The sequence below is a fragment of the Branchiostoma belcheri genome, unplaced genomic scaffold, assembly GCF_001625305.1.
Source record: "Branchiostoma belcheri isolate BF01 breed outbred unplaced genomic scaffold, Haploidv18h27 scaffold279, whole genome shotgun sequence".
NCBI lineage: Eukaryota > Metazoa > Chordata > Leptocardii > Amphioxiformes > Branchiostomatidae > Branchiostoma > Branchiostoma belcheri.
This window is the reverse complement of record NW_017803886.1, coordinates 139,873-163,534: the sequence shown is the minus strand read 5'-3', so window position 1 is coordinate 163,534 and position 23,662 is coordinate 139,873. Positions and strand designations below refer to the sequence as shown.

At 42.2% G+C, this 23,662-nt stretch overlaps 3 protein-coding genes across 3 annotated transcripts in view; 2 read left to right on the top strand and 1 right to left on the bottom strand.

Moving 5' to 3' along the window:
- The window catches only part of LOC109472499 (serine/threonine-protein kinase 40-like), a 23,607-nt gene extending 5,942 nt beyond the window's left edge, over positions 1 to 17,665 (top strand). Inside the window, exons 7-10 of the mRNA XM_019772278.1 lie at positions 5,235 to 5,379; positions 5,792 to 5,911; positions 14,739 to 14,856; positions 15,888 to 17,665. Of these exons, the coding sequence (XP_019627837.1) occupies positions 5,235 to 5,379; positions 5,792 to 5,911; positions 14,739 to 14,856; positions 15,888 to 16,091 (587 nt within the window). The 3' untranslated portion in view covers positions 16,092 to 17,665. The remainder of the gene's footprint in view (positions 1 to 5,234; positions 5,380 to 5,791; positions 5,912 to 14,738; positions 14,857 to 15,887) is intronic.
- Positions 6,839 to 23,662, bottom strand: part of LOC109472494 — a 116,328-nt gene continuing 99,504 nt past the window's right edge. Inside the window, exons 5-13 of the mRNA XM_019772271.1 lie at positions 13,677 to 13,843; positions 13,547 to 13,604; positions 13,217 to 13,362; positions 12,583 to 13,072; positions 11,693 to 12,101; positions 10,117 to 10,238; positions 9,271 to 9,416; positions 8,847 to 9,123; positions 6,839 to 7,456 (exon numbers count right to left, since the gene is read on the bottom strand). Coding sequence (XP_019627830.1) covers positions 7,029 to 7,456; positions 8,847 to 9,123; positions 9,271 to 9,416; positions 10,117 to 10,238; positions 11,693 to 12,101; positions 12,583 to 13,072; positions 13,217 to 13,362; positions 13,547 to 13,604; positions 13,677 to 13,843 — 2,243 coding nt within the window. The 3' untranslated portion in view covers positions 6,839 to 7,028. The remainder of the gene's footprint in view (positions 7,457 to 8,846; positions 9,124 to 9,270; positions 9,417 to 10,116; positions 10,239 to 11,692; positions 12,102 to 12,582; positions 13,073 to 13,216; positions 13,363 to 13,546; positions 13,605 to 13,676; positions 13,844 to 23,662) is intronic.
- The window catches only part of LOC109472501 (sulfotransferase 1A1-like), a 13,333-nt gene continuing 9,108 nt past the window's right edge, over positions 19,438 to 23,662 (top strand). Inside the window, exon 1 of the mRNA XM_019772280.1 lies at positions 19,438 to 19,646. The gene's annotated coding sequence lies outside the window, so the exon portion shown is untranslated. The remainder of the gene's footprint in view (positions 19,647 to 23,662) is intronic.

Below are 23,662 nucleotides of genomic sequence, written 5' to 3'. Positions count from 1 at the left end.
GAAAACGATACCATTGTCGTAGAATGCCAAAATCAAATTAAAAAGACGAAAATGTAAAGAAATGAATTTGAGGACTAGATTATTCGCCAAACCATATTCTGTGTCATTTGTTCAACCTTGAAAACCACGTAGATTTCGTATTTGAAAGCAACTTTTTTTTTGCCAAACTTTTTTTTATTTGCATGCTCGCATCAGTTTTGGGATTTCCTGAGGATGTCATCCATATAATGAAATTAACATGGCCTTACACAAAGCCTTCTATTCCACGTTATTGTAGATCCTGACGTTGGAGGATGGTCGGAGGGAGACTCAGGATGACAAACAGGGGAAGATGTTACTCCACACAGAGTACTCCCTACTGTCTCTGTTACACGACCAGGAGGGAGTGGTGCATCATCACGGGCTTTTCATGGTGCACTCTTTGTTTATCTGTTTATTTTATGGTCCAAACAATTGCCTTAAAATAAGTTAAGGACCTACAGAAATACGTATGAAAGGGAAAAATATCTTGATGAAAGAAATACATGTAAGTAATATTTAACAAAAGATTTCATTTTTTCTTATAAATTTTTATATCTTAAGTCAACCACGATGTAATAGAAAAACTTAAGAAGAGAGAAGAAGCATGTAAAGTATAGAAATGAATTATACATGTAGAGCACTGCATAGTTTCCTTATCACTTATTTTTAGCTGCATTTAGGCCACGCCAATTTAATTTCTTGGTTAACGGATTTTTCTAGAAAAGCAATGGAGCGGGCAGGCAAAAAAAAGTAGATAAAAACAGGCCTAGGCATCCTATTATGGCCCAAAATGGTACAATAGGAGCCAGGAAGTCAACACACTAGGCTGGTTCAAAATTTAAACAATGAATTTTGAACTTTTTATGATACCATTGCATTGAAAGATAGAATAACTGTAACAACTAGAATGAAAAGGACTGTTTTCAACTGTTCAGGGCAAATTATGAGCATTTTACAGTTGATTCTAAATTTTAATTTTGATTTGCAAATCAGAAAAAAATGAAGCGGGCGAATCCGTTAACCAAGAAATTAAATTGGTCTGGCCTTAGCCCCAATAGGGCAATAGTCATCATTTTCTTTGTCATTGTTCATTTGGCCCCACCAGGAGAAAGCCTGGGAACCCCCTACAGACAGTTCCACTAAACACCTGGCAGACAGACCAGGGAGGATCAGGAAGCGGCTGTGTCTGGTGCTGGACTGTCTGTGTGCTCACGACTTTAGCGACCAGACAGCGGACCTCATCAACCTGCAACACTACGTCATCAAGGAGAAAAAACTGTCCGAGAAGGAAACTATCGTCATCTTCTACGACGTGGTGAGAATAGTGGACGCACTACACAAGGTAAGACTAAGAGTGTCTGACTTTTGTTCCCTTTTCGACTTCCAAAAAATTGTCTTCACTTTATTTGCATACCAATCAATAGTTTGTGCTTACAAACCTGCATTTCTCCTCTGGTCTCTCAGTCACTGACGAAAGCTAGTGGATACTAGCTGAAACGTCTGTGACCATTTCCAAATCATATCCAGTTGCTTGAGTAACTGCTTCTTGGCGTAAGAGTGTGCATGATCTTTATAGGAACATGATAAGCGACGGTCACAACCCGCCGTACGTGCTTCTGCGTGCTGTCTACGTGCAAAAACGTGGGCAAACGTAGGGCATCCGTGCGTGGTGAGTACCACCTCCGTACGGAATCCTATGGATTTGGGAGCACGCAGACACGCCGTAGAACTTTAAGTGCGTGTAAAACTTTTTCTACGTGCAGTCTGCGTATTCACCACCCATGCGTGCGAGTACGGGCGACGCGCGTGCCCCGTACGCGTCGTGCGGAAGAAGCACGTGTGAGTACGGCCTCCTTACGGTAAAGTTGCAATCGCACGGAGATCGTGCGTTGCAAGCATGTACAACTCACTTACCACTTGCGCAACGTACGATGCACGCAACCGCTCACGGCCAGACTTGGGGTGCAGACCATACTCTTACACTTTGTGCACCCGTGCGAGTGACGTGCGAGTGACGAGCGTAGACGCCACTCCTTCCCCACGTTTTCAGAAAAAAACGTACAATGTAGCAGACGTAGCCTCCCAAAAAACGTACAGAAAAAAAGCACGTACGGCGGGTTGTGACCATCGCTATAGGAAGGAGGGCTTGAAATCCTTTTATCTGCATACCTGCACTGCTGCATGTAACATTGAAAATTACCTGCACCAGATAAATTTTACCTGCACGGTGCACCACTCAGAATTTAGAAAGTATGGATCATACTAAAAACTGTTCAGAAACCATTGCCAAAAACAATGTTCATGTAGAAGATATTCACGTTATATTTCTTCTTCTTTTTTTTTCAGAAAAATATTGTACACAGAGACTTAAAACTGGGTAATATGGTTCTCAATAAGAGGTGAGTAAGAGTAAGGTATATGATCATCAGCATCAAGGTGTCAAATATACCAAAATACATGAGTTGTTCCATTAAGAGTATTTGCTGATGTTGTAAATTCAATTCCTTCAATGCAATAAGTTAACCAAACTATTCTGCCTTTCATGGACAGCCTTTCAGACTGCTCCCAAAAATTAAGCAGTGTACCTAGAACTTTTTCACAAGAGCACCTGGTGTTCCCATCAAAACTTGCATGCCCTATTAATAATAATGTCTGTATCATGGACTACAAAGCTTAAAGTCATATCATAACTGTATGTTTCTTTCTTGATGTGATCACGATAATTCCACACTACGCATTTCTTTTTCTGTGTACAATGTGCTGTATACATGTACGTTCAATACGAGGATCTAGCTTCATAGTGTTGCACCTAGATTTTTCTTGATGCGCCAACATTTTGTTGGTTGGGGACACCAGTGCTTCCAAGTAAAAAACTTAGCCCGGTAGCTTTTCCTCATCTTAACTTTGCTTTTGTACAGTAAACGGTGCACACCCCAGTTTTTCAGCGACAGGGGTCCGCGATAGTCCGTGCTAAAAAAGTGACGAAAGGGTTTTGAGGGTCCAAGTTTGAGGTGACATTTCTCATAAACTGCAACGAAATATCATTAAACATCAACATGGCTGAAGAGTGTAAGAAATGGTCATTTTGGGGTGAAAATTTCTTTTGGCTCCGAGCCTTACTTCCGGGTATCCTTGCGCACCAAGTGTAATCCGCCCGTTTGACCTAGATTTCGCTCTGCGCCTTCCTAGGAGTGAATTTGCAACCCCTTGCGCCGTGGACGGTTTACAAAATTACAGTGTACTAGAATTTTCTTTATAATTTACTCGGGTATAGTCAAGGCTTGGGTCTTTCTGCCAGCATCAGTCATCTCTGCCGGAAATTTTTTTTCTATGGGATTATCCTACGCGAAAATTTTATGCATTAATTTTGGAGTGAAAAAAATGTTTTTTTTCCGTTGATTTTACCAAACTTAAAAAGGTTGAAGAAACCAAACTCAGCTGGTCTTGTAGCTGAAGAGATATCCTTTTGTCCCATATACAGTTATTCTCCTTCCGAATTATTCCACGGCAGAGATGGTCGCTAGAGTTGAGGGTGTGCAGCTTTGAATAGAAATGCCAAGTAAACTGGGGTGTGCCCCCTAAATGAGATCACATATCTCTGAAATCTCCTTGTAACTCTGCAGTATTATCTGTGTTGTAGAACCAGAAGAGTGACGATTACTAACTTCTGTCTGGGGAAACACCTGGTGTGTGAGACAGACCTACTGAAGGACCAGCGGGGCAGCCCTGCCTACATCAGTCCTGATGTTCTCAGTGGTGAGGAGCGTTTATGTACATCTGTAGTTGTTGAGTTCTTTGTATGTTTGTTGTGTGGTTCTGTTAAGACTGGTGCAATGGCCAAGTGGGTAGAGTGTTTGCCTTGCATTTGGTATGTCATGAGTTTGATCCCCGGCCAAGTTAGATAAATGATCATACAAACCTCTACATGAGAAATCCTTAGACCTGGGGGCTCTGGGGGCATGCTCCCCATGGAAATTTTAGAAATGACCCCCTCAAATGCTATTTTCTGCATTTTGAGGGGCAAATTTTGCTGGTAGACTAAGCTTTTTTTTTTTAACGGTGTCGCTCAATGCAAGGCCATTTGGCCACTTCTAGGCATAGAGCTAGCCTGTAACTGTAACAGCAACTCTTCTCCCTGAGTCAGAAACATCCTCACAAGTAGTGAGGACTAACTGACCCAATAGGAGAAGCAGGGGTTACGAGGCTGGTCGGGAAAATTACCTACCCCTTTTTTGACCAAAGTGACCATAGCTTAGTTTAATGTCATCTCTCACCGATCTTTACACACCAATTTTTGTCCATCAAACATGACAGATTGGGCAAAATTTTTGTCTGTCAAGAGCTGCAAAATTCTGTCAAATGATTGAAAGATGGATGCTGGCTACAACAGTGAATGTAGAGACTTCTGAAGTTGTTAGTAGAATATTCTACAATCAGTAACTTTTGAAAGTTCTTCAGGGTGCCAGTCATGTCATCTATCTGCATATCTTTGACCATTATAGTGACTTTTGAAAGGTGACAAAAACACCTACCTCCAAATTTTCGACATCCACTTGATCATGGATTGAGTCTCGCAAGAACACCTGACTAGATGGAGACTTGTGCGGGTCTTCTGGCCTCACTGCCTCCTTAGAGACAGGGGTAAGGCCCAATCTTTTCTGTCTACGGATATGGCAATATTCTGTGACAGTGACGTAGTATTCAGTGGATGAGTTTACGGTCCGCGGCCTACTGTATGGGCCGCGAGCAATGACTTTGAAGTTACAGGTAGAATACAAGTACTGTAGATGCTTCCTCTCGCTATTCGTGCATCTATAATAAGTCCTAAAATGCCCAAAATGTTTTAGGGGATAAGAAACTCATAGCCTGACTAATCGTGCTCCTGGCGGCCGGCCGCCCCGAAGTTGCCGCTCCCCAATATTAACCTCCGGCCGAGAGCTTGTGTAACACAGGCTAACAAACTCCGAGCAGCGAGTTATTTTAGTTAAACTTTAGGAAAGGTTGGCTGAGCTGGGCTACGTAATCCAAGCGCCACGGGTGTTCGGCTATACTTCCTGGCGATGTGTATAGAGCCGTCCCGACAGCGCCGTTCCGACAGATATTGGACACGTCGGGAAAAGCTGTGTATAAATTGGGCCAACCGTCATTACTGTTAATCTTTACGTGACTGATAAACCTCTTTAATGTAGTTTATTTTGCCGCCCCCCCTCCAGGTCGCCCGTACCTTGGGAAGCCCAGTGACATGTGGGCCCTGGGCGTGGTTCTGTTCACCATGCTGTATGGACAGTTTCCTTTCTACGACAGCGTGCCTCAGGAACTCTTCAGGAAAATCAAAGCCGCCGAGTACAACATACCCAAGTGAGTCATGTCTGTACATTGGTCTTTGAAAAAATAAGTATATAATCATGAAAGTTCATCTGAGTTGGTAAATTACACTCTACAATAATTGTAGACATCAGAAATACCTGCACAGCTCCAATTTTACCATCCAAAATCCAACCTGCCATTGAAAATTCCTTCGTAATCAGAACCTAGCATCACCACAGAATGAAGAGAAACTCCTAACAGATCGACAGTTCTATGCAGTGTTCAAGTAGAAAACAACAATTTGAAGAATTTGTCCAGCTTGAATCCAAACGATAGAGCCAAATGGTGGCCCCAGCATCAGTGTACAAACATGGAAAATCCTTAGGAGGTGGGGAACTGTTTGTTAAAGCAGATAGTGAGTGAGTGTGAGTGAGTGTCTGACTGAAGTGTTGTTCTGTTTCAGTGATGGCCGAGTGTCTGACGCCATCTCCACCCTGATCCAGAAGCTGCTAGTACTGGACGCTGACACCAGACTGTCCGCTGCACAAGTACTGGACTACCTCAGTACAACTATAGCCACATGGTCAGACTTGGTTTACATCCTTGTGGCCTTCATTGGTATCTAATCTTATACTTAGAAGTAGTGGCTTTGGCAACATTTTGAAATGGGGGGTACTTCCCAAGCTGTGTTAAAAAGAGGGGAAAAAAGTGTCTGTATTCATTGACAAATGCACTGTTTTAGCCAAAAGCTTCATGTACAGTGTATGCCACTTCACATATGGGTGTTCTTTGTCACATAGATAATTACCTTCGCCAAGAAGGTTATGTTTTCGTTAGCGTTCGTGTGTGTGTGTCTGTGTCTGTCTGTCCGTCTGTAAACACGATAACTTGAGAAGGCTTGAATGGATTGACTTAATATTTGGTAGGTGGGTAGGTCTTGATGAGACCTGGAAATGATTAGATTTTAGACCCCCTAGTGGATTCCTATGGTACTGCAGCTGAACTTCTGGTTTTGATATCTCATGACCTAAGACATTCTCTCTGTGTGGAGACTGAAGTGTTACTAAAATAGTACAGTACTGCTTCGTAAAATTCCATTCAGTATTTCTCCTGTGCAGATTTTATGCTACTACAATTTTCACCTCAAACAAGGCTCATGCAAACCACTCACATGTTTTGGGTTACAAAAAGGGACTGTAAATTAAGACAGATGCTTCTTTACCTTAGACTTGAAAATGTTTAAGGTTGTACCAATATGGGAAGCATTCACAAGGAAGCTTGTCCCATATACTAATATGTGATGTAGTGCTAGAAAAGAAGCTTTCAGCCTGGAACTTTCTCCTCATAGATGGAGTATGTAGGAAGGAAGGGTGATTTGCTTTTGAACATTTGGAAAAATACTTTAACCTTAAGTCAAACGTTTTACAAAATTAATTAGTTTTAAATTTATGACTCTACTTATTTAGTCGTCAGTTTTACTAGATAGTAAGATTGACTGCAGATGGTCGGAGAGCCGCTGCACAGTAGTGGTAAGACGTCCACCTGTCGCCTATGCACGTCCTGAAATAAAGATCAGCATTATCAGGGATGAGCTGTAGAATGGTTTTAGTTCAGACATAGTTTGTGACAGGAGCAATGATGGTCTGCCGGTTATTCTGATGGGTCCTTAAGCTGTGCCATGTTTACTAGATAAAAGGGTTTTAGGAAATAGTAAAGATGCAATAAGTACCTGGAGCAGTCTGGCAAATGAAGTTAAGAGACCGCTGGCAGTCATAGTCGTTCCAGTTGTATTTCCGGGATGAGTATGCGGAGTAACGGACGCAATCTTCGTTGTCCTGTTGTCCTTTGTTGTTCGGTTCTCCTGGCTCCCAGGAGTTGTACGGCCCAAGTGCAGAACCGTCCATCCACTCAAACCTTCCCTCTTCGCGCTGATCGTGCAGACCGATCCAGTAAGCTGCCCAATTGATGACCAGGGAGCCCAGGAAGGCGTTGGTCTCGGCATCTCGGGGCATGGCGAGGGTGCCGCCATCTTTACCACAGGCCGCGGCCGCTTTGTCGAAGGTTTTCTTTGTGTTGAAAGCCTTGTAGCAGATTCCACGCCATTTGGTGTAATCTTCGGGGCAAGATGCTGGAAAACATTGTGTCAAGTTTTGTATCAGCAACATGCAGGCAAAGGATCATGTTGAAAACTATGACATTTATTTATTTATTGATCTTAAAAAGGGTTGGGTGGTACCTTCAGTTTAGGACAACTGATTTCCAAGGTAGCCAACAGAACAAGTTACAAAGGACATACTACAATCAAATAATTAAACATAGAGATTATAAATAATATGAACAAAGAGTACAAATAGTCAATCATTGGAAACAAGACATGTCAACCAAAACAAATAGTAAAAATCATAAGGCATAATCATAGTCCGTGTCATTCTAGTCGAAAGATAAGTCAGTCCACGAGGTCAGGGATCATGTGTTTAGTGCTCTCTTAGGGACTGTACGATATTTACCGGGGAGGGGGCCGGTCGTCCGGGGGTAGCGTAAAAAATTTTTTCCTAGGCCCTCCCCCCAGGTCCAAAAAATTTTTCCTAGGCCCTCCCCCCGCCTCAAAAAATTCTTCCTAGGCCCTCCCCCAGGCGTGAATCATAGAGAGTGAAATTTCGTATGGGGAGGACGAGATTTTGATTGAAAATTTTCCCCGCATGAAGCGCCGAAGGCGCCACTAGAGCCTGAGTAGGCCCGGGTTTTGGGCGGGGGCATGTCCCCCCCGGAAAAATTTTGTTTTGAATTTCAACCCATGTTTTGCATGTTGAGGGGCAAATTTGGCAGCACAAATTTCGCTGGTACATCGAGCTATTAAAGACAGTAACGTTACGGTCAGTCAGTGTAATCGAAATAAATCTAGCCTACCTTTCGTCCACGAACTTCTTCCGCGTCAATTTTATTACAAACAGGGAAACAATATTGCCAAGTTCCGTGTTGTTTTCAATTAACTTTGGAGGGACATAGATATAAATGTTAAAATAGTCCTTGGTTTAAAAAAACAAACAAATTAATAAATCCGTCGACATCCGACATCCACGCAAGATTTTGAAGAGGACTGTGGGAGATTTGTGCGAATACATAAAAAAATAATGATAGGGATGGATATTATTGGAACGTAAAATTCTGCCGATTCCAATGACCGGCAAATCGCTACGATATGTATGGGACAGACGTTAATCATGTTTTGAGAGTGTATAAAAACGTTGTAGAGTTAAAGGGATCTTGGAAAAAATTTTTACCTAGGCCCTCCCCCAAATTAAAATATTTTTTCCTAGACCCTCCCCCCGGCTCAAATTTTTTCTTCATAGGCCCTCCCCCCTCAGACGACCGGCCCTCCCCCCCGGTAAATATCGTACAGTCCCTTAAAAGCATTCAATGTGGTTGCTTGTTTAGTCTCATCATTTAACAAGACATACATGAAATAGATGCTTCATCAAGAATGAATCTAACAAAATCTACTAAGAAAACCTATTTACGTAAAGTCTTCTCAATCTCATGAAGACGCTGCTCCAAGGTGGCAGTCTGGCTGCGCTCGTTGTCCAGGTCGCGCTTCAAGGCGTCAACAGTGGTGGACAGTTGACGCATGTCGACTTGGGCGCGCTTCAAGATGTCGTGGTCGCACTTCAAGGTGTCTTGGTCGCGCTTCAAGGCGTCTTGGTCACGCTTCAAGGCGTCAACAGTGGTGGACAGTTGCCGCATGACGTCTTTGTCGCGTTTTAAGGTGTCAACAGTAGTCGACAATTGACATATTTCCTACAAACGTGTAATACACATGTCAAAATACCGAACGTAAGAAACAAACTTATGAAAAACAGCAGCAAATATTTCGTTCCCTCTTAAAAATTTTATGACAATGAGAAAAATTCCTGGACAACAGGTTTTATAGTACAAGACTGTTACCTGTTTGTTGCTGAACGTCAGAGGGGCGAGTCCCACCGCGCCCAAGCTCAGTAGCACGGCGATGCCGGCAGCCAGACAGCTGCGGCGGGCGCGGAGGAAGCTACAGACACCCCGGCGGCCGCTCGCTCCACCCGGATACGAGCGGTCTGGTAGGAAAACATATTTTGCTCAGGTTATCACTTACCAATTCAACATGTTCAAAATTAATAAATTATACAAGTTTTAACTTGTATATTTATTAATTTTGAAAATGCCGCATGAACAAAAAAGGCCAGGCATTTAACATTTCATCCTTCATTATGCGAATCGCTCTGAAAGGTACATAATATATTATGCATAATGATCCCCAGTTTCAACTAGCTTACACATGTCACAAGTCAGAATATGATAAAATACCGGGTCCCTTAATTTACCATTAGGAACCAAGGAACAACGGTATTTTCATATTAATTTTGCAAATGAGGCCCCGATTCTTACATTTGTACCCAACGACCCTATTTTTCAGGACTGATGTGAGAAACACAATAATTTTTTCCAAAAATGAGGCCCGTTGTGCATGTGGCAGGAAAAGTGTACCTTTGACGAAGCTGTAAATTCCACCGCACCAAATTCGGGGCGAGAACGTTCGCGTACCCAGCTGATGAATTTTACATGCGAGGCGTACAGTAAGAGTAAGTAATGAAGGGTTTTCTTGTCATAAATTTATCAATACAGCAAACTATGCAATAAATTTATCAATACAGCAAACTATGCAATAGTACATGTAGGTTAACATACACTTGGAATATTTTGTACTGATAGTACAAATATCCACTGTAAAAAGTAAGTATGAAAAGTGCTGGTAACCTGCAGACGCTGTGTAACGTTTCACCTCCTCGGCGTCTTCGTACGTGTGTGAAGACGTGTCCTGGTCTTCCCGCTGGTTGTCAGAAGCGCCGTTGCCATGGCGGACACGCCCGCGTGAACCACTCTGACGGACGGGACGGGGTTCAGGCGGCCCGCTGGTTTGTGGGCTGTCGGGGCCGGAGAAAGGCAACCGGACAGGCTCTGCCTGCTCGTACATTTCGGCAGTACTGTGCACACTGTATTGTCACGCAGTGTATAACTGTGCAAAAATTCATGAATATGGCAACTAATACCTTAATTAGTCTGACAAAGTAAGGCTACATTTGCCCATATTTGGAAGAATGACATGGGATGAGGTGATGTAATAGCATTTTGTATTTATGCAAGAGCCAGGCTCATTTTCGTGGAAAAAGAAGTAATCTGGGCTGGTAGGCAGAAACATCAAACACATCTATTCAAACAGAAGAGAGAATTCTTATTGTAATCGATAAAATCTTGTGACTTTTACAGACATGTGCGCATGCACTGACGTTGTCATACATAAAATGTAACAGACATGCCCAAGCCCCCTCCACACTTCTTTGGTTGCCGACAAAATAGTAGATATTGTTTACACTAGATGGCAGTGGCAGCAATACTCATGTTTTCTGTTTTCTTCCTTTTGAATAACATTTTTGAAGTGAAATAGAGGGATTTATAGGGTAGACATGTCCGTTCTATCTCTATCTGCATGTCATACTTTCACCCCAGGTGATATTCTATTTCTTACAACACAGATTGGCAATAAGAATTGTTGCCATGGCGAAGGTTTCTTGTTTGCTGTTTGTTCACGTTTTTAGTCTTGTGCATTACATTTGGGCCCCCTAGCAGCTTCCTATGGTACTGCAGCTGAACTTCCGGTTTTGATATTCTCTCCGTGTGGAGACTGAAGTGTTACTACTGCTAACATTCCATATAGTTTTTCTCCTCAGAGTCTGCAGATTTTATGCTAGTTTTTATTACAATTTTCACCTCAAACAAGGCTCATGCAAACCACTCACATGTTTTGGGTTACAAAAAGGGACTGTAAAGACAGATGTTTCTTTACCTTAGACTTGAAAATGTTTAAGGTTGTACCAATATGGGAAGCATTCACAAGGAAGCTTGTTCCTTATATGTGATGCAGTGCTAGAAAAGAAGCTTTCAGCCTGGAACTTCCTCCTGAGAGATGGAGTATGCAGGAAGGAAGGGTGATTTGCTTTTGAACATTTGGAAAAATACTTAACCTTTAGTCAAACGTTTTACAAATTAGTTTTAAATTTATGTCTACTAATTTATTTGGCAGTTTTACTAGATAGTAAGTTTGACTGCGGATGGTCGGAGAGCCACTGCACAGTAGTGGTAAGACGTCAACCTGTTGCCTATGCACGTCCTGAAAAAAAGATCAGAATTACATGTATAAGGGATGAGCTGTAGAATGGTTTAGTTCAGACATTGTTTGTGAGAGGAGCAATGATGGTCTGCCGGTTATTCTGATGGGTCCTTAAGCTGTGCCATGTTTACTAGATAAAAGGGTTTTAGGAAATAGTAAAGATACTAACAATAAGTACCTGGAGCAGTCTGGCAAATGAAGTGAAGAGACTTCTGGCAGTCAAAGTCGTTCCAGTTGTATTTCCGGGATGAGTATGACGGGGAGTAAAGGACGCAATCTTCGTTGCCCCAAACGTTGTTCGGTTCTCCTGGCTCCCAGAAGTTGTACGGCCCAAGTGCAGAACCGTCCACCCACTCAAACCTTCCCTCTTTGCGCTGATCGTGCAGACCGATCCAGTAAGCTGCCCAACGGATGATCAGGGAGCCCAGGAAGTCGTTGGTCTCGGCATCTCGGGGCATGGCGAGGGTGCCGCCATCTTTACCACAGGCTGCGGCTGCTTGGTCGAAGGTTTTGTCTATGCTGAAAGCCTTGTAACAGGTTCCACGCCACTTGGTGTAATCTTTGGGGCAAGATGCTGGAAAACATTGTGTCAAGTCTTGTATCAGTAACATCAGGATCATGTTGAAAACTATGACATTTATTTATTTATTGATCTTAAAAACGGTTGGGTGGTACCTTCAGTTTAGGACAACTGATTTCCAAGGTAGCCAACAGAACAAGTTACAAAGGACATACCATTAGACAATCAAATAATTTAAAAATAGAGGTAATAAATAATATGAACAAAGAGTACAAGTAAGTCAATCATTGGAAACAAAACATTGGAACCAAAACAAATAGTCAAAATCATAAGACATAATCATAGTCCGTGTCATTCCAGTCGAAAGATAAGTCAGTCCATGAGTCAGGCAGGGGTCATGTGTTTAGCGCTCTCTTAAAAGCATTCAATGTGGTTGCTTGTTTAGTTTCATCATTTAACAAGACATACATGAAATAGATGCTTCATCAATCAAGAATGAATCTACCAAAATCTAAATATAAGGAAAACAATTTACTCAAGGTCTGCCCAATCTCGTGATGACGCTGCTCCAAGGTGGCAGTCCGGCTGCGCTCGTTGTTCAGGTTGTGCTTCAATGCATCAACAGTGGTGATCAGTCGGTGCATGTCGTCTTGGTCGCGCTTTAAGGTGTCAACAGTGTTGGACAGTTGACGCCTGTTGTCTTGGGTGGGCTTCAAGGTGTCAACAGTGGTGGACAGTTGACGCCTGTCGACTTGGTTGCGCTTCAAGGGGTCAACAGTGTTGGACAGTTGACGCCTGTCGTCTTGGGTGGGCTTCAAGGTGTCAACAGTGGTGGACAGTTGACGCCTGTCGTCTTGGGTGGGCTTCAAGGTGTCAACAGTGGTGGACAGTTGACGCATGTCGACTTGGTTGCGCTTCAAGGCATCTTGGTTGTGCTTCAAGGCATCAACAGTGGCAGACAGTTGGCGCATGACGTCTTGGTCGTGTTTTAAGGTGTCAACAGTATTCCACAATTTAGATATTTCCTACAAACGTGTATACACATGTCAGAATACCTAACGTAGGAAACAAACATGAAAAACAGCAGCAAATATTTTGCACCCTCTTAAAAAGTTGATGACAATGAGAAAAATAGCTAGACAACAGGCTTTATAGTACAAGAATGTTACCTGTTTGTTGCTGAACGTCAGAGGGGCGAGTCCCACGGCGCCCAAGCCCAGAAGCACGACGATGCCAGCGGCTAGGCAGCTGCGGCGGGTGTGGAGGAAGCTACAGACACCGCGGTGGCCGCTCGCTCCACCCGGATACGAGCGGTCTGGTAGAAAAGCATATTTCGCTCACTGATAATCACTCACGTCAACATGTAAATATCAAATTCACCCATACAGCAAAATATACAAAAGTTGGGAAGTGTTCATATACCCTCTCTACAGCAAAAAAGCTCTTGTGGTAGTACAAATATCCATTGTAAAAAGGCAGGTATGAAAAGTGTCGGTTACCTGCAGACGTTGCATTACGTTTCACCTCCTCTGGGTCTTCGTACGTGTGTGAAGACGTGTCCTGGTCTTCGTTTTCGTACGTGTGTGAAGACGTGTCCTGGTCTTCGTTTTCGTACGTGTGTGAGGACATGTCCTGGTCTTCCCGCTGCTTGTCAGAAGCGCCGTTGTCATGGCGGACACGCCCGCGTGAACCACTCTGACGGACGGGGCAGGGTTGGGGCGGCGGCCCGCTGCTTTGGTGGCTGCCGGGGCCGGAGAAAGGTGACCGGACAGGCTCTGCCTGCTCGTACATTTCGACTCTGCAGACAGATATGCAGTGCAACAACCAACGTCAAAGCTATAGGAGCATGCATATACACAAGGATACCATGATTAGTCTGAGAAGGAAGAATATTTGGAGGGGTGACGTGGTGTGACGTCTTGCCTATGGTATTTTGTTTTTCTGCAAGAGCCAGACTCATTTCTGTGGAAAAAGATGTAATCTGGGCTGGTATCGAGAAACAGCAAACACATCTATTCAGACTTACGGGAGAACTCTAAATGTCATATATATAGCAATATACATGTAGCAGAGATGCCCCCCCCCCCTCCATTTCTTTGGTTGCCGACAAATTGGTAGAAATTAGCTAGAAGGGGTTTTAGGGGCAGCAATGCCCATGTCTTTTTTTTCCGTCCTGTTGAATATTATTTTTAAGTGGAATAAAGGGATATCTCCTTTTGAAGTATGACTTCATTTGCATGATTTATGAGGAAGTACTAGAATAGCCTTTTTTGTTAACATAAGGCTGCCATTGGGTGGAGAATATAATCAACTTATATAGTACATGCAAATGAGGCTCTTATTTGTGAAATCGATGATTAAAATTATTGTATAATTTGTCAACCAGAAGGGTTAACATCATTTGGTAAAGGTATGAGATCATGGAACTCTGGTTTTCTTAATGTACCCTAAGGCCACAGCAAGTAATTTTTGCGGTTGACATCAGGGCACGCATTAATTTTCACCTGATTTGGGAAAAAACAATAAAAGTGTGTTGGATATTGGATCTACCAGCCTGATGAAACTACATGTATTTTTAGAAGAAAGTTTGTTGCCCTCTGAAAGAAATTACTCCTGATCTGCATTTTCCTTGACATTATTTAAATCAAGAAGCCACTCGTGTTTATGAAATAACATTGTTTTTGTCCCCAGGCAGTCGATGTCGGCCATCACAGGCCCACTACAGGTGGTTCCTGACATTGATGACCAGCGGGAGGGGAAAAACATCAGCAGTGATAAGAAATCCTGGGACTTGGACCAACCTGGACAGGTTTGTTCATGTTTAGTATAAATTCATACATGTAGGTCACTTGACATTAGTTAAACCTACTCCCAGCTGCTTAAAGACCAAATGACACCAAAAAAGTCAGTAAAATACATACAAATATCGGAAGTGTACATACAATATAGTCACTTGAAGTTTGTATCAATCATGATGACTGAGAAATTAAGTTTGTACGGGCTTCTAAAAGTGGATTTTTGGAGACTCTCTAGCAAACTTCCCAATTTCCAACTTCCAACTTCTCAAACTCCAGGCATCTCTATTTGCATCAGATTCTCTGTTTTATTTTTGCATTTCTGTGCTTGTTCCTGAGCTGACATCACTTGGTGACATCAGCCAAGGAAAAAATACAGATACGCAAAAATAAAATGTACAGATGCAAATTGCCTGCCAGGACTGACTTCTGCTGACTTTTCCAAGGTTGGGCACTAGAATTTCGAATGTAACAGGAGAACCGTGCATATTTATTGTAAAACTCAGTGTCTGTTAGCCAGGTAATATTAGTTATGTCAACTACAATCAGATAAGGTCATTTTTTGGTGTCATGAGCACTTTAAACCCACAATCAATAGGGATTGGGTAGCCAAACGGTGTGTTAATGGTTAAAGCCCCTGTCACACATAGTGGAATATTCAGTATAACCTCCCAAATACTAGCCAAACTCCCCCCAACTGTGGTTACGGTTAGTGTTGGTTGGGAACAAGGTCTGCTGTGGTTGGTGAGGTCAGCTACTGTTCGGCTGCACTAGTCGAATGTTAAAAATGTTTAAGAGGATCCACACCTTGAGCATGTTAAAGATCCCACAACACTTATCGAAAAGAGCAGGGGTCCTCCCAGGTGTGAATGGTACAGCCTGGTCTGAGGTTAGACATCTTGAAACGGTGATAGTCACCTGTTATGTCAATCCCTCCATAAATTTGGTAAATCTTCATACAATCATGTAAATCATAAATCTGGTGAATCCTTTTTGGAAGGTTTTTCCTCAGTAACATTTCATTGGTTCTTTCATGTTCCCTCAGTCTCAGGGCGGTGATTTTGAGGCTAAGATGCAGCACGCTCACGAGGAGTACCTGCTGAAGGGAGACCAGAGGAAGGTCCTGCAGCCGCGCAGACGTCTGGCCAGCCAGCCTGTACCGGTACGGCGCCTCAGTCAGGACGCACGCCCTCTCACCCCTGCACAAGTACAGGCCTTCAGACATCTTCTACAGCCTAGCCAACAGTAGTTAACTCAAACTGTGGCTAGTAGCCAACAGTAGTTAACTCGAACTGTTACTAGTAGCCAGCAGTAGCTAACTCAAACTGTGGCTAGTAGCCAGCAGTAGCTAACTCAAACTGTGGCTAGTAGCCAACAGTAGCTAACTCAAACTGTGGCTAGTAGCCAACAGTAGCTGACTCAAACTGTGGCTAGTAGCCAACAGTAGCTAACTCAAACTGTGGCTAGTAGCCAACAGTAGCTGACTCTAACTGTGGCTAGTAGCCAACAGTAGCTAACTCAAACTGTGGCTAGTAGCCAACAGTAGCTGACTCAAACTGTGGCTAGTAGCCAACAGTAGCTAACTCAAACTGTGGCTAGTAGCCAACAGTACCTAACTCAAACTGTGGCTAGTTTGTCCTACAAACTCTTTTTATCGTAAAAACATATGAAAAATGTTATGGAACAAGTTTAGTCGGCAATTTCAAACACATTACAACTCCAGTCTTTGTCAAGGAATGAGCAGTCCACCAGTTCTGTGATGTCACGTTATGCAGATGACACGTGACTCAGTTTGCTTTGGATGTGGTTTGTAGAAAGTCTGTGGCGCCCCCCGTCTTTGTTGAGGGATCATGGTTCTCCCACCTCACAGTACCACCTTATAATAATGTGTGAGCAGTTGTTGAGTATTTTTCTTGAGAATGAAGTTCTCTAGTGTAGTGTCATCCAAGAAAACAAGACTTCTCCAAGATTTCAAAATCTTACCAATCAAACTTCTGTGCCTCTATGTAACGTATTAGATAGGTGTGTGCAGAATTTGTAATAATCATTTCTTAATGTTTGCTGAAATTCTTGATATTTAATGTGTTGTATTGAACAATGTAAAAAGATAGTTGTAGGTATTAGTACATTATATTGACCACAACTGTGATGTATGACTTGTACAAAGTAATATTCTAAAATTTATAATGCTATATGTCAGTGTTGCATGGAACTTCTATGAAAGCAATCATCGTAAGTGCAAGCCCTTCTTTAGGGTCCCACAGAAACATATTGTGCTGCATGTAAACATGTAAGATAATATAGTATTTTCCAATGTATGAATCATGATAAAGAGTTATATGCTGCTGTATACAGTAATAGTAATTTAACCGAAATAATGACTGATTTGTAGAGAAATATGATTTTATGTACAGCATCAGTCTGTAATTTAAATATCACTGTAAACTACAAAAAATAATCATTGATATGAACAATATTTGGTGTCCAGAATACATTCAAATACATAACTTATAAGAAATTTTGGCTTGGCCTTGTGACAAGTCTTTGGACTATACATGTGTGTACTGAGTACTGGACTTGTTGTACAGTAGCTAACTTATTATGATGAATATTGTTCTGTGTCAGTGACAGTTTGGACAACCAAACATCCAACCTCTGTCCCAGTGGTAATTCTCATACCTGTTGTATGGAAAATGTCCCATTTGACCTTCATGTATAGCTGATGGATATTTGGTTGTGAATCCTTGTGTGTCGGAAATAAAAGTCTATATTTGTATACAATGTACGGCATGTACATTGTAGAGTGTTTTTTTACAGGTTACGTAAGGCCACACCAATTTAATTTGTCGGTTCTCAGATTCGCCTCTTCATTTTTTTCTGTTTTTCAACAACAACAAGAAAAAGATTCAGGTTCTGAATCAACTCAAAAATGCTACCCCCAACAGTCCTTTTCTTCCTAGTTGTTACAGTTTTGCCATCTATCATTCATTTGGTTTGATTAAAAGTTCAAAATTCAATGTTTACATATTAACTGATTGTGTTGACTTCATGGCTCCTTTTGTAGCATTTGGGCCTATAATAGAATGCCTAGACCTGTTTTTATTTTCCCTGTCGCTTCATCACTGGTAAAATCTAGGCTGCAAAGTATAAGGTAAGTTAAGGCTGCCTTACATTATCTATCATTGCCATTTCTGTGAATTCCTTAAAACATCTACTGTTAGTTTGTGTAACATTACGTAGTGCTACAATCTGCGTAAAAAGTGGGCTTCATTGCGTGTTATCTGCTAAGTCCTGATGGTATAGAAAACTGTTTTATTGCGCCGTTCTTATACAAACAGCCAGCAGAATTATGAAGATACCCGTTTTCAATACACATGCTGCAAACTAAAGAAATGGCAGTCCTACGAAAATTCTCTTTGTAATGTATAAGCGCTTTATATCGACGAACAATGGGTGTGAAGTACGTGTTTTCGTCCATCGTGTGCCACCGGATCAGTGGTAATTGGCTACTCTACAAGTGAAAGAACCGGGTCAGTGGGCCTTGATAAATTATTCATGAGTCGGTCGCCGCTAGAAATCTATTGGATGGCATTCAGTGACGTCACTCAAAAAATCAAGACCACAGCATGTCCAGGACAAAAGATACAAAAACCGTTCTGCTGCAGTACTAAGGTCAGCCACCAGGAGGCCCAAAATCGACCTTGACCTTTGCCTACCTAACACCTACCCACATACCAAATATCATTATAATCCATTCAAAGGTTCAAAAGTTATGCTGGCCGCAAATGTCCGGAAACACAGACACACACACAGACACACAAACACAAAGAAAGGCCAAAAACAACAACTTTTTCACACAGACGTCACACCCTTTGCACGCGATCAAACATCCTGTGAATACTTCCTCTCTTCACAGAACAGATCACGGGTGAATAACGAAGTATATGAACCGCGCAGATCAGTGACGACGGGCTCAAGTTACGTAACTTATGTTAACTTAGAACCCCTGAGTTCTTCTTGGTAGTCCGCGGTAAAAAAAAGGAAGTGACGAAATGGCTTTGAGGGCCCAAGTTTACATTTCTCCTAATCTGCTGTGAATTAATATCACATAACAATATGGCGGAAATGCATGTGAAACAAGTGTTTTTAGTGAAGATTTGGCCTGGGTCCTTCCCTCCGCAAATCCTTCCGTTCCTAGTGTGATCCGCCAGTTTGGCCCAGATTCACCTCTTTCACGCGGTGTAGGGGGATTTCAGACCCCTCGTACTGTGGATGATTACAAAAATGTAGTACTAGGGTTTTCTTTTAAAGTCGACTCACGTATACTCAACGTTTATGTCTTTCTGCCAACACCAGTCATTTCTACAGGACATTTATTCTATTGAAAAATTCCTAAAATCTCGGGAGCTATAATAGGTTTGGTAACCAGGCTAGTACTTATGACGGACAATCTGCCGTTGGTTTTGTAAAGTTTCTGTGTAAACTTGCAAATGCATGCTGTTTGAAATTTAATTTCTTCTGCGCATGCTAACTTCACGCGAATACGGCAGGTGTACATATTACAATGACAGGGCAGATTTCTTTCAAGTTCTTCCAAGAAAAGATGTGGCCATGCATGTGGAGACAGGATGTACCTGTAGCGGCTTGACTTCGAAGCTATAAAAGCGGGTGACTTCACCCACGCCGGCAGTTTGCGGGGAGACGACGACTCGTGACTCCAGATCAAGACACCGTCTTCTAGACGCCACCGACGGACACTTCAGAGACAGAATCTTCAATCTTCATCTTGATAACCAACTGCAAGGTGAGATACGGTTTAAATTTGTAAAAAAAAAAATAGCATATATATATATATATGTATATATATAGTTCTTAAGATTTGGATTTGGAAAGTTTTTTGCAAGTCTAAAATGTGACTATGTTGAATAGACACTCGCTAAGTTTTTGTATTGGCGAAAAATGTATTACCCTTGCCAAGAAGTTCGCAGGTTACGTTTCCGTGGGCGCGCGCGCGCGTGTGTGTGTGACTGTGTATCTGTGTGTCTGTCAACGGCACAACTTGCGAATGCTTGGATGGATTATTTTGATATTTGGTAGGTGGGGAGGTCGTGACAAGGAGGTAGATTTTAAACCTAATTGGTCTTGATGAGAGCCTGGGTCAGCGGCACCCTTCTTGGGATGTTTTCACAATGCAAACAATGGAGAAAATCTGGAAAATTGGGATCAGTGGTGGTTGCTATGTTTTGCTAGGGGAGCCGACACCCACTTTGTCTTCAGGTTTAGGCCACACCGCCTTAATTTTATGGATGACATCCTCTGAAGTCCCCCAAACTAGTGCGCGCGGGCGAATAAAAGAAAAATCCGGCCAAAAATAAAAATGCTACTAAATCACAGGAATACAAAGCTGGTGTTGTGAATTTACTGCAGTACATACCAACATATACAACAAGCCGGCACATACTGGCTTTTGCCGAAGTTATAAGTCGGCAGTCTCGGCACTGTTCGTATGTACTGAGTTCTTGAGTCGTGGAGCTTAGGTAGCCTGGGTGCCCGGCTCCGTATTGTTGCTAACTACCATGGACTACCCAGACCAGAGCCTCGGTGGACATGATCTTTTTTATAAACATTTCACAAAGACACTTTTAGAACAATAAATGCTAAATTCTGTACCTACACGGAGCCTACAGCTATACATACTAAAATTTCCTCTTCACATTCGAAAAATCCCTTCTATACATTCTAAAAATCTCCCCCCATACATTCTAAAAATCACCGCCATACACTCTAAATTTGAGCTCTGTACATTCTAAAAATCACCTCTATGCACCTCTGTTAACTTTTAAGTTCTCGTTTGAGAAATTCTTGTAATGATTTTAAGGAAAACTGTGCAACATTTAAGGAAACTGTGCAATATTATGTGTCTGTGAATTGTATCACAATGTTATGTGTTTAATGTTTCCCTGTATGTACGGTCATAATTCATGTACACTTTGCACAGCGGACATTCAACATTCGACATTAAACACATGGAGAGAATTTGTGGTCCGTTGTCTGTATGTTGAAAAAGCTGCCTGCTAAAAGTCAAACTAGGTCGTGTCATTTTCAACACGTTATCTATAGTAAACTTGGTCAAGCGAAGATCCCACCAATACGGGGACGCCTAAGCTTAATATCCTGTGGCTTTCTGTTGTTCTGTTGTGACAAACTTATCAGATAAGACCCTAAGTATGTATAATATGTAAGGTGTGTTAAGGTGTTACGCTTAGCTATTGTAGTGCGCAAAGGAGTGCCGTTTCTATAGGTTATTTGTTTGGTCATGTGGAACAGGCCACAACGAGTTTTTAGAACAGGCGAAAATCAATGCGCGCGCGGATGTCATCCATAAAATTAATTTGGTGTGGGCCTTANAATTTAAACCTATACATATATATATATATATACACACATGTATGTATTTAGCATATATATAGTTCTTAAGATTTGGATTTGGAAAGTTTTTTGCAAGTCTAAAATGTGACTATGTTGAATAGACACTCGCTATTAAGTTTTTGTATTGGCGAAAAATGTATTACCCTTGCCAAGAAGTTCGCAGGTTACGTTTTCGTGGGCGCGCGCGTGTGTGTGTGTGTGTGTGACTGTGTGTCTGTCAACGGCACAACTTGCGAATGCTTGGATGGATTATTTTGATATTTGGTAGGTAGGGGGTCGTGACAAGGAGGTAGATTTTAAACCTCATTGGTCTTGATGAGAGCCTGGGTCAGCGGCACCCTTCTTGGGATGTTTTCACAATGCAAACAATGGAGAAAATCTGGAAAATTGGGATCAGTGGTGGTTGCTATGTTTTGCTAGGGGAGCCGACACCCACTTTGTCTTCAGGTTTAGGCCACACCGCCTTAATTTTATGGATGACATCCTCTGAAGTCCCCCAAACTAGTGCGCGCGGGCGAATAAAAGAAAATCCGGCCAAAAATAAAAATGCTACTAAATGACAGGAATACAAAGCTGGTGTTGTGAATTTACTGCAGTACATACCAACATATACAACAGGCCGGCACATGCTGGCTTTTGCCGAAGTTATAAGTCGGCAGTCTCGGCACTGTTCGTATGTACTGAGTTCTTGAGTCGTGGAGCTTAGGTAGCCTGGGTGCCCGGCTCCGTATTGTTACTAACTACCATGGACTACCCAGACCAGAGCCTCGGTGGACATGATCTTTTTTAAAAACATTTCACAAAGACACTTTTAGAACAATAAATGCTAAATTCTGTACCTACACGGAGCCTACAGCTATACATACTAACATTTCCTCTTCACATTCGAAAAATCCCTTCTATACATTCTAAAAATCTCCCCCCCCCCATACATTCTAAAAATCACCGCCATACACTCTAAATTTGAGCTCCGTACATTCTAAAAATCACCTCTATGCACCTCTGTTAACTTTTAAGTTCTCGTTTGAGAAATTCTTGTAATGATTTTAAGGAAAACTGTGCAACATTTAAGGAAACTGTGCAATATTATGCGTCTGTGAATTGTATCACAATGTTATGTGTTTAATGTTTCCCTGCATGTACGGTCATAATTCATGCACACTTTGCACAGCGGACATTCAACATTCGACATTAAACACATGGAGAGAATTTGTGGTCCGTTGTCTGTATGTTGAAAAAGCTGCCTGCTAAAAGTCAAACTAGGCGTGTCATTTCAACACGTTATCTATAGTAAACTTTAGCCTGACTAAATCGCGCTCCTGGCGGCCGCCGCCCTAGGTGGGGGTCATTAACCTCCAGCCGAGAGCTTGTGTATACACAGGCTATAGTAAACTTGGTCAAGCGAAGATCCCACCAATACGGGGACGCCTAAGCTTAATATCCTGTGGCTTTCTGTTGTTCTGTTGTGACAAACTTATCAGATAAGACCCTAAGTATGTATAATATGTAAGGTTAGCTATTGTAGTGCGCAAAGGAGTGCCGTTTCTATAGGTTATTTGTTTGGTCATGTGGAACAGGCCACAACGACTTGATTTTATGGATGCCATCCTCTGACGACCACCAAACTAGTGTGCGCGGGCGAATAAAAAAATTCCGGCCAAAAATAAAAATGCTGCTAAACCACAGGAATACAAAGCTGGTATTGTGAATTTGCGGCAGTACATAGCGACGTATACAACAAGCCGTGGACTGACTACCCAGGCCTAGAGCCTCCGAGGACGTGATTCTTTTTTTTTTTGAGAACAGGCGAAAATCAATGCGCGCGCGGATGTCATCCATAAAATTAATTCGGTGTGGCCTTAGAAATACCATCTTCGGCGCACTGGCGTGGACATGACAATTAGACTGGTTTGTTTGGCGTTGCACGCAAGAAGCTTTGATCAGCATGTTGCCTCAGCACGTGTAGCATGGATGTGTGGATAGTTTATGTCATAGACTTCCCTTGGTAGGTTTAACAATGGTATACAATGGTATTAAACATACACCATGATAACAGCCCAAATACATTGAATTAAAAAATACAGGTAAATGTAAACAGCCATTGACAATAACAAATTGAGTTAACAATACTTTTTACCCTCAAACCACCGTATAGGGTCAAAACTGACCCCAGGCGTATATAAATATGCGACATTTTGACATCTCTTGTCGGAAACAAAATTCCTTCTATGAGTTCTGTTTGTATGATGTGTCTTATAACTTCTCATACGTTTTTATTGAGCTTGGAACATTGTTGATTCAGTTATGATCCTAGAAAGTTTATGAGTGGTCCAGTGGGTCAAAACTGAGGGTGGGCCGGCTATGGCTAGTTCGGAGGTGGTTAGATGGCGG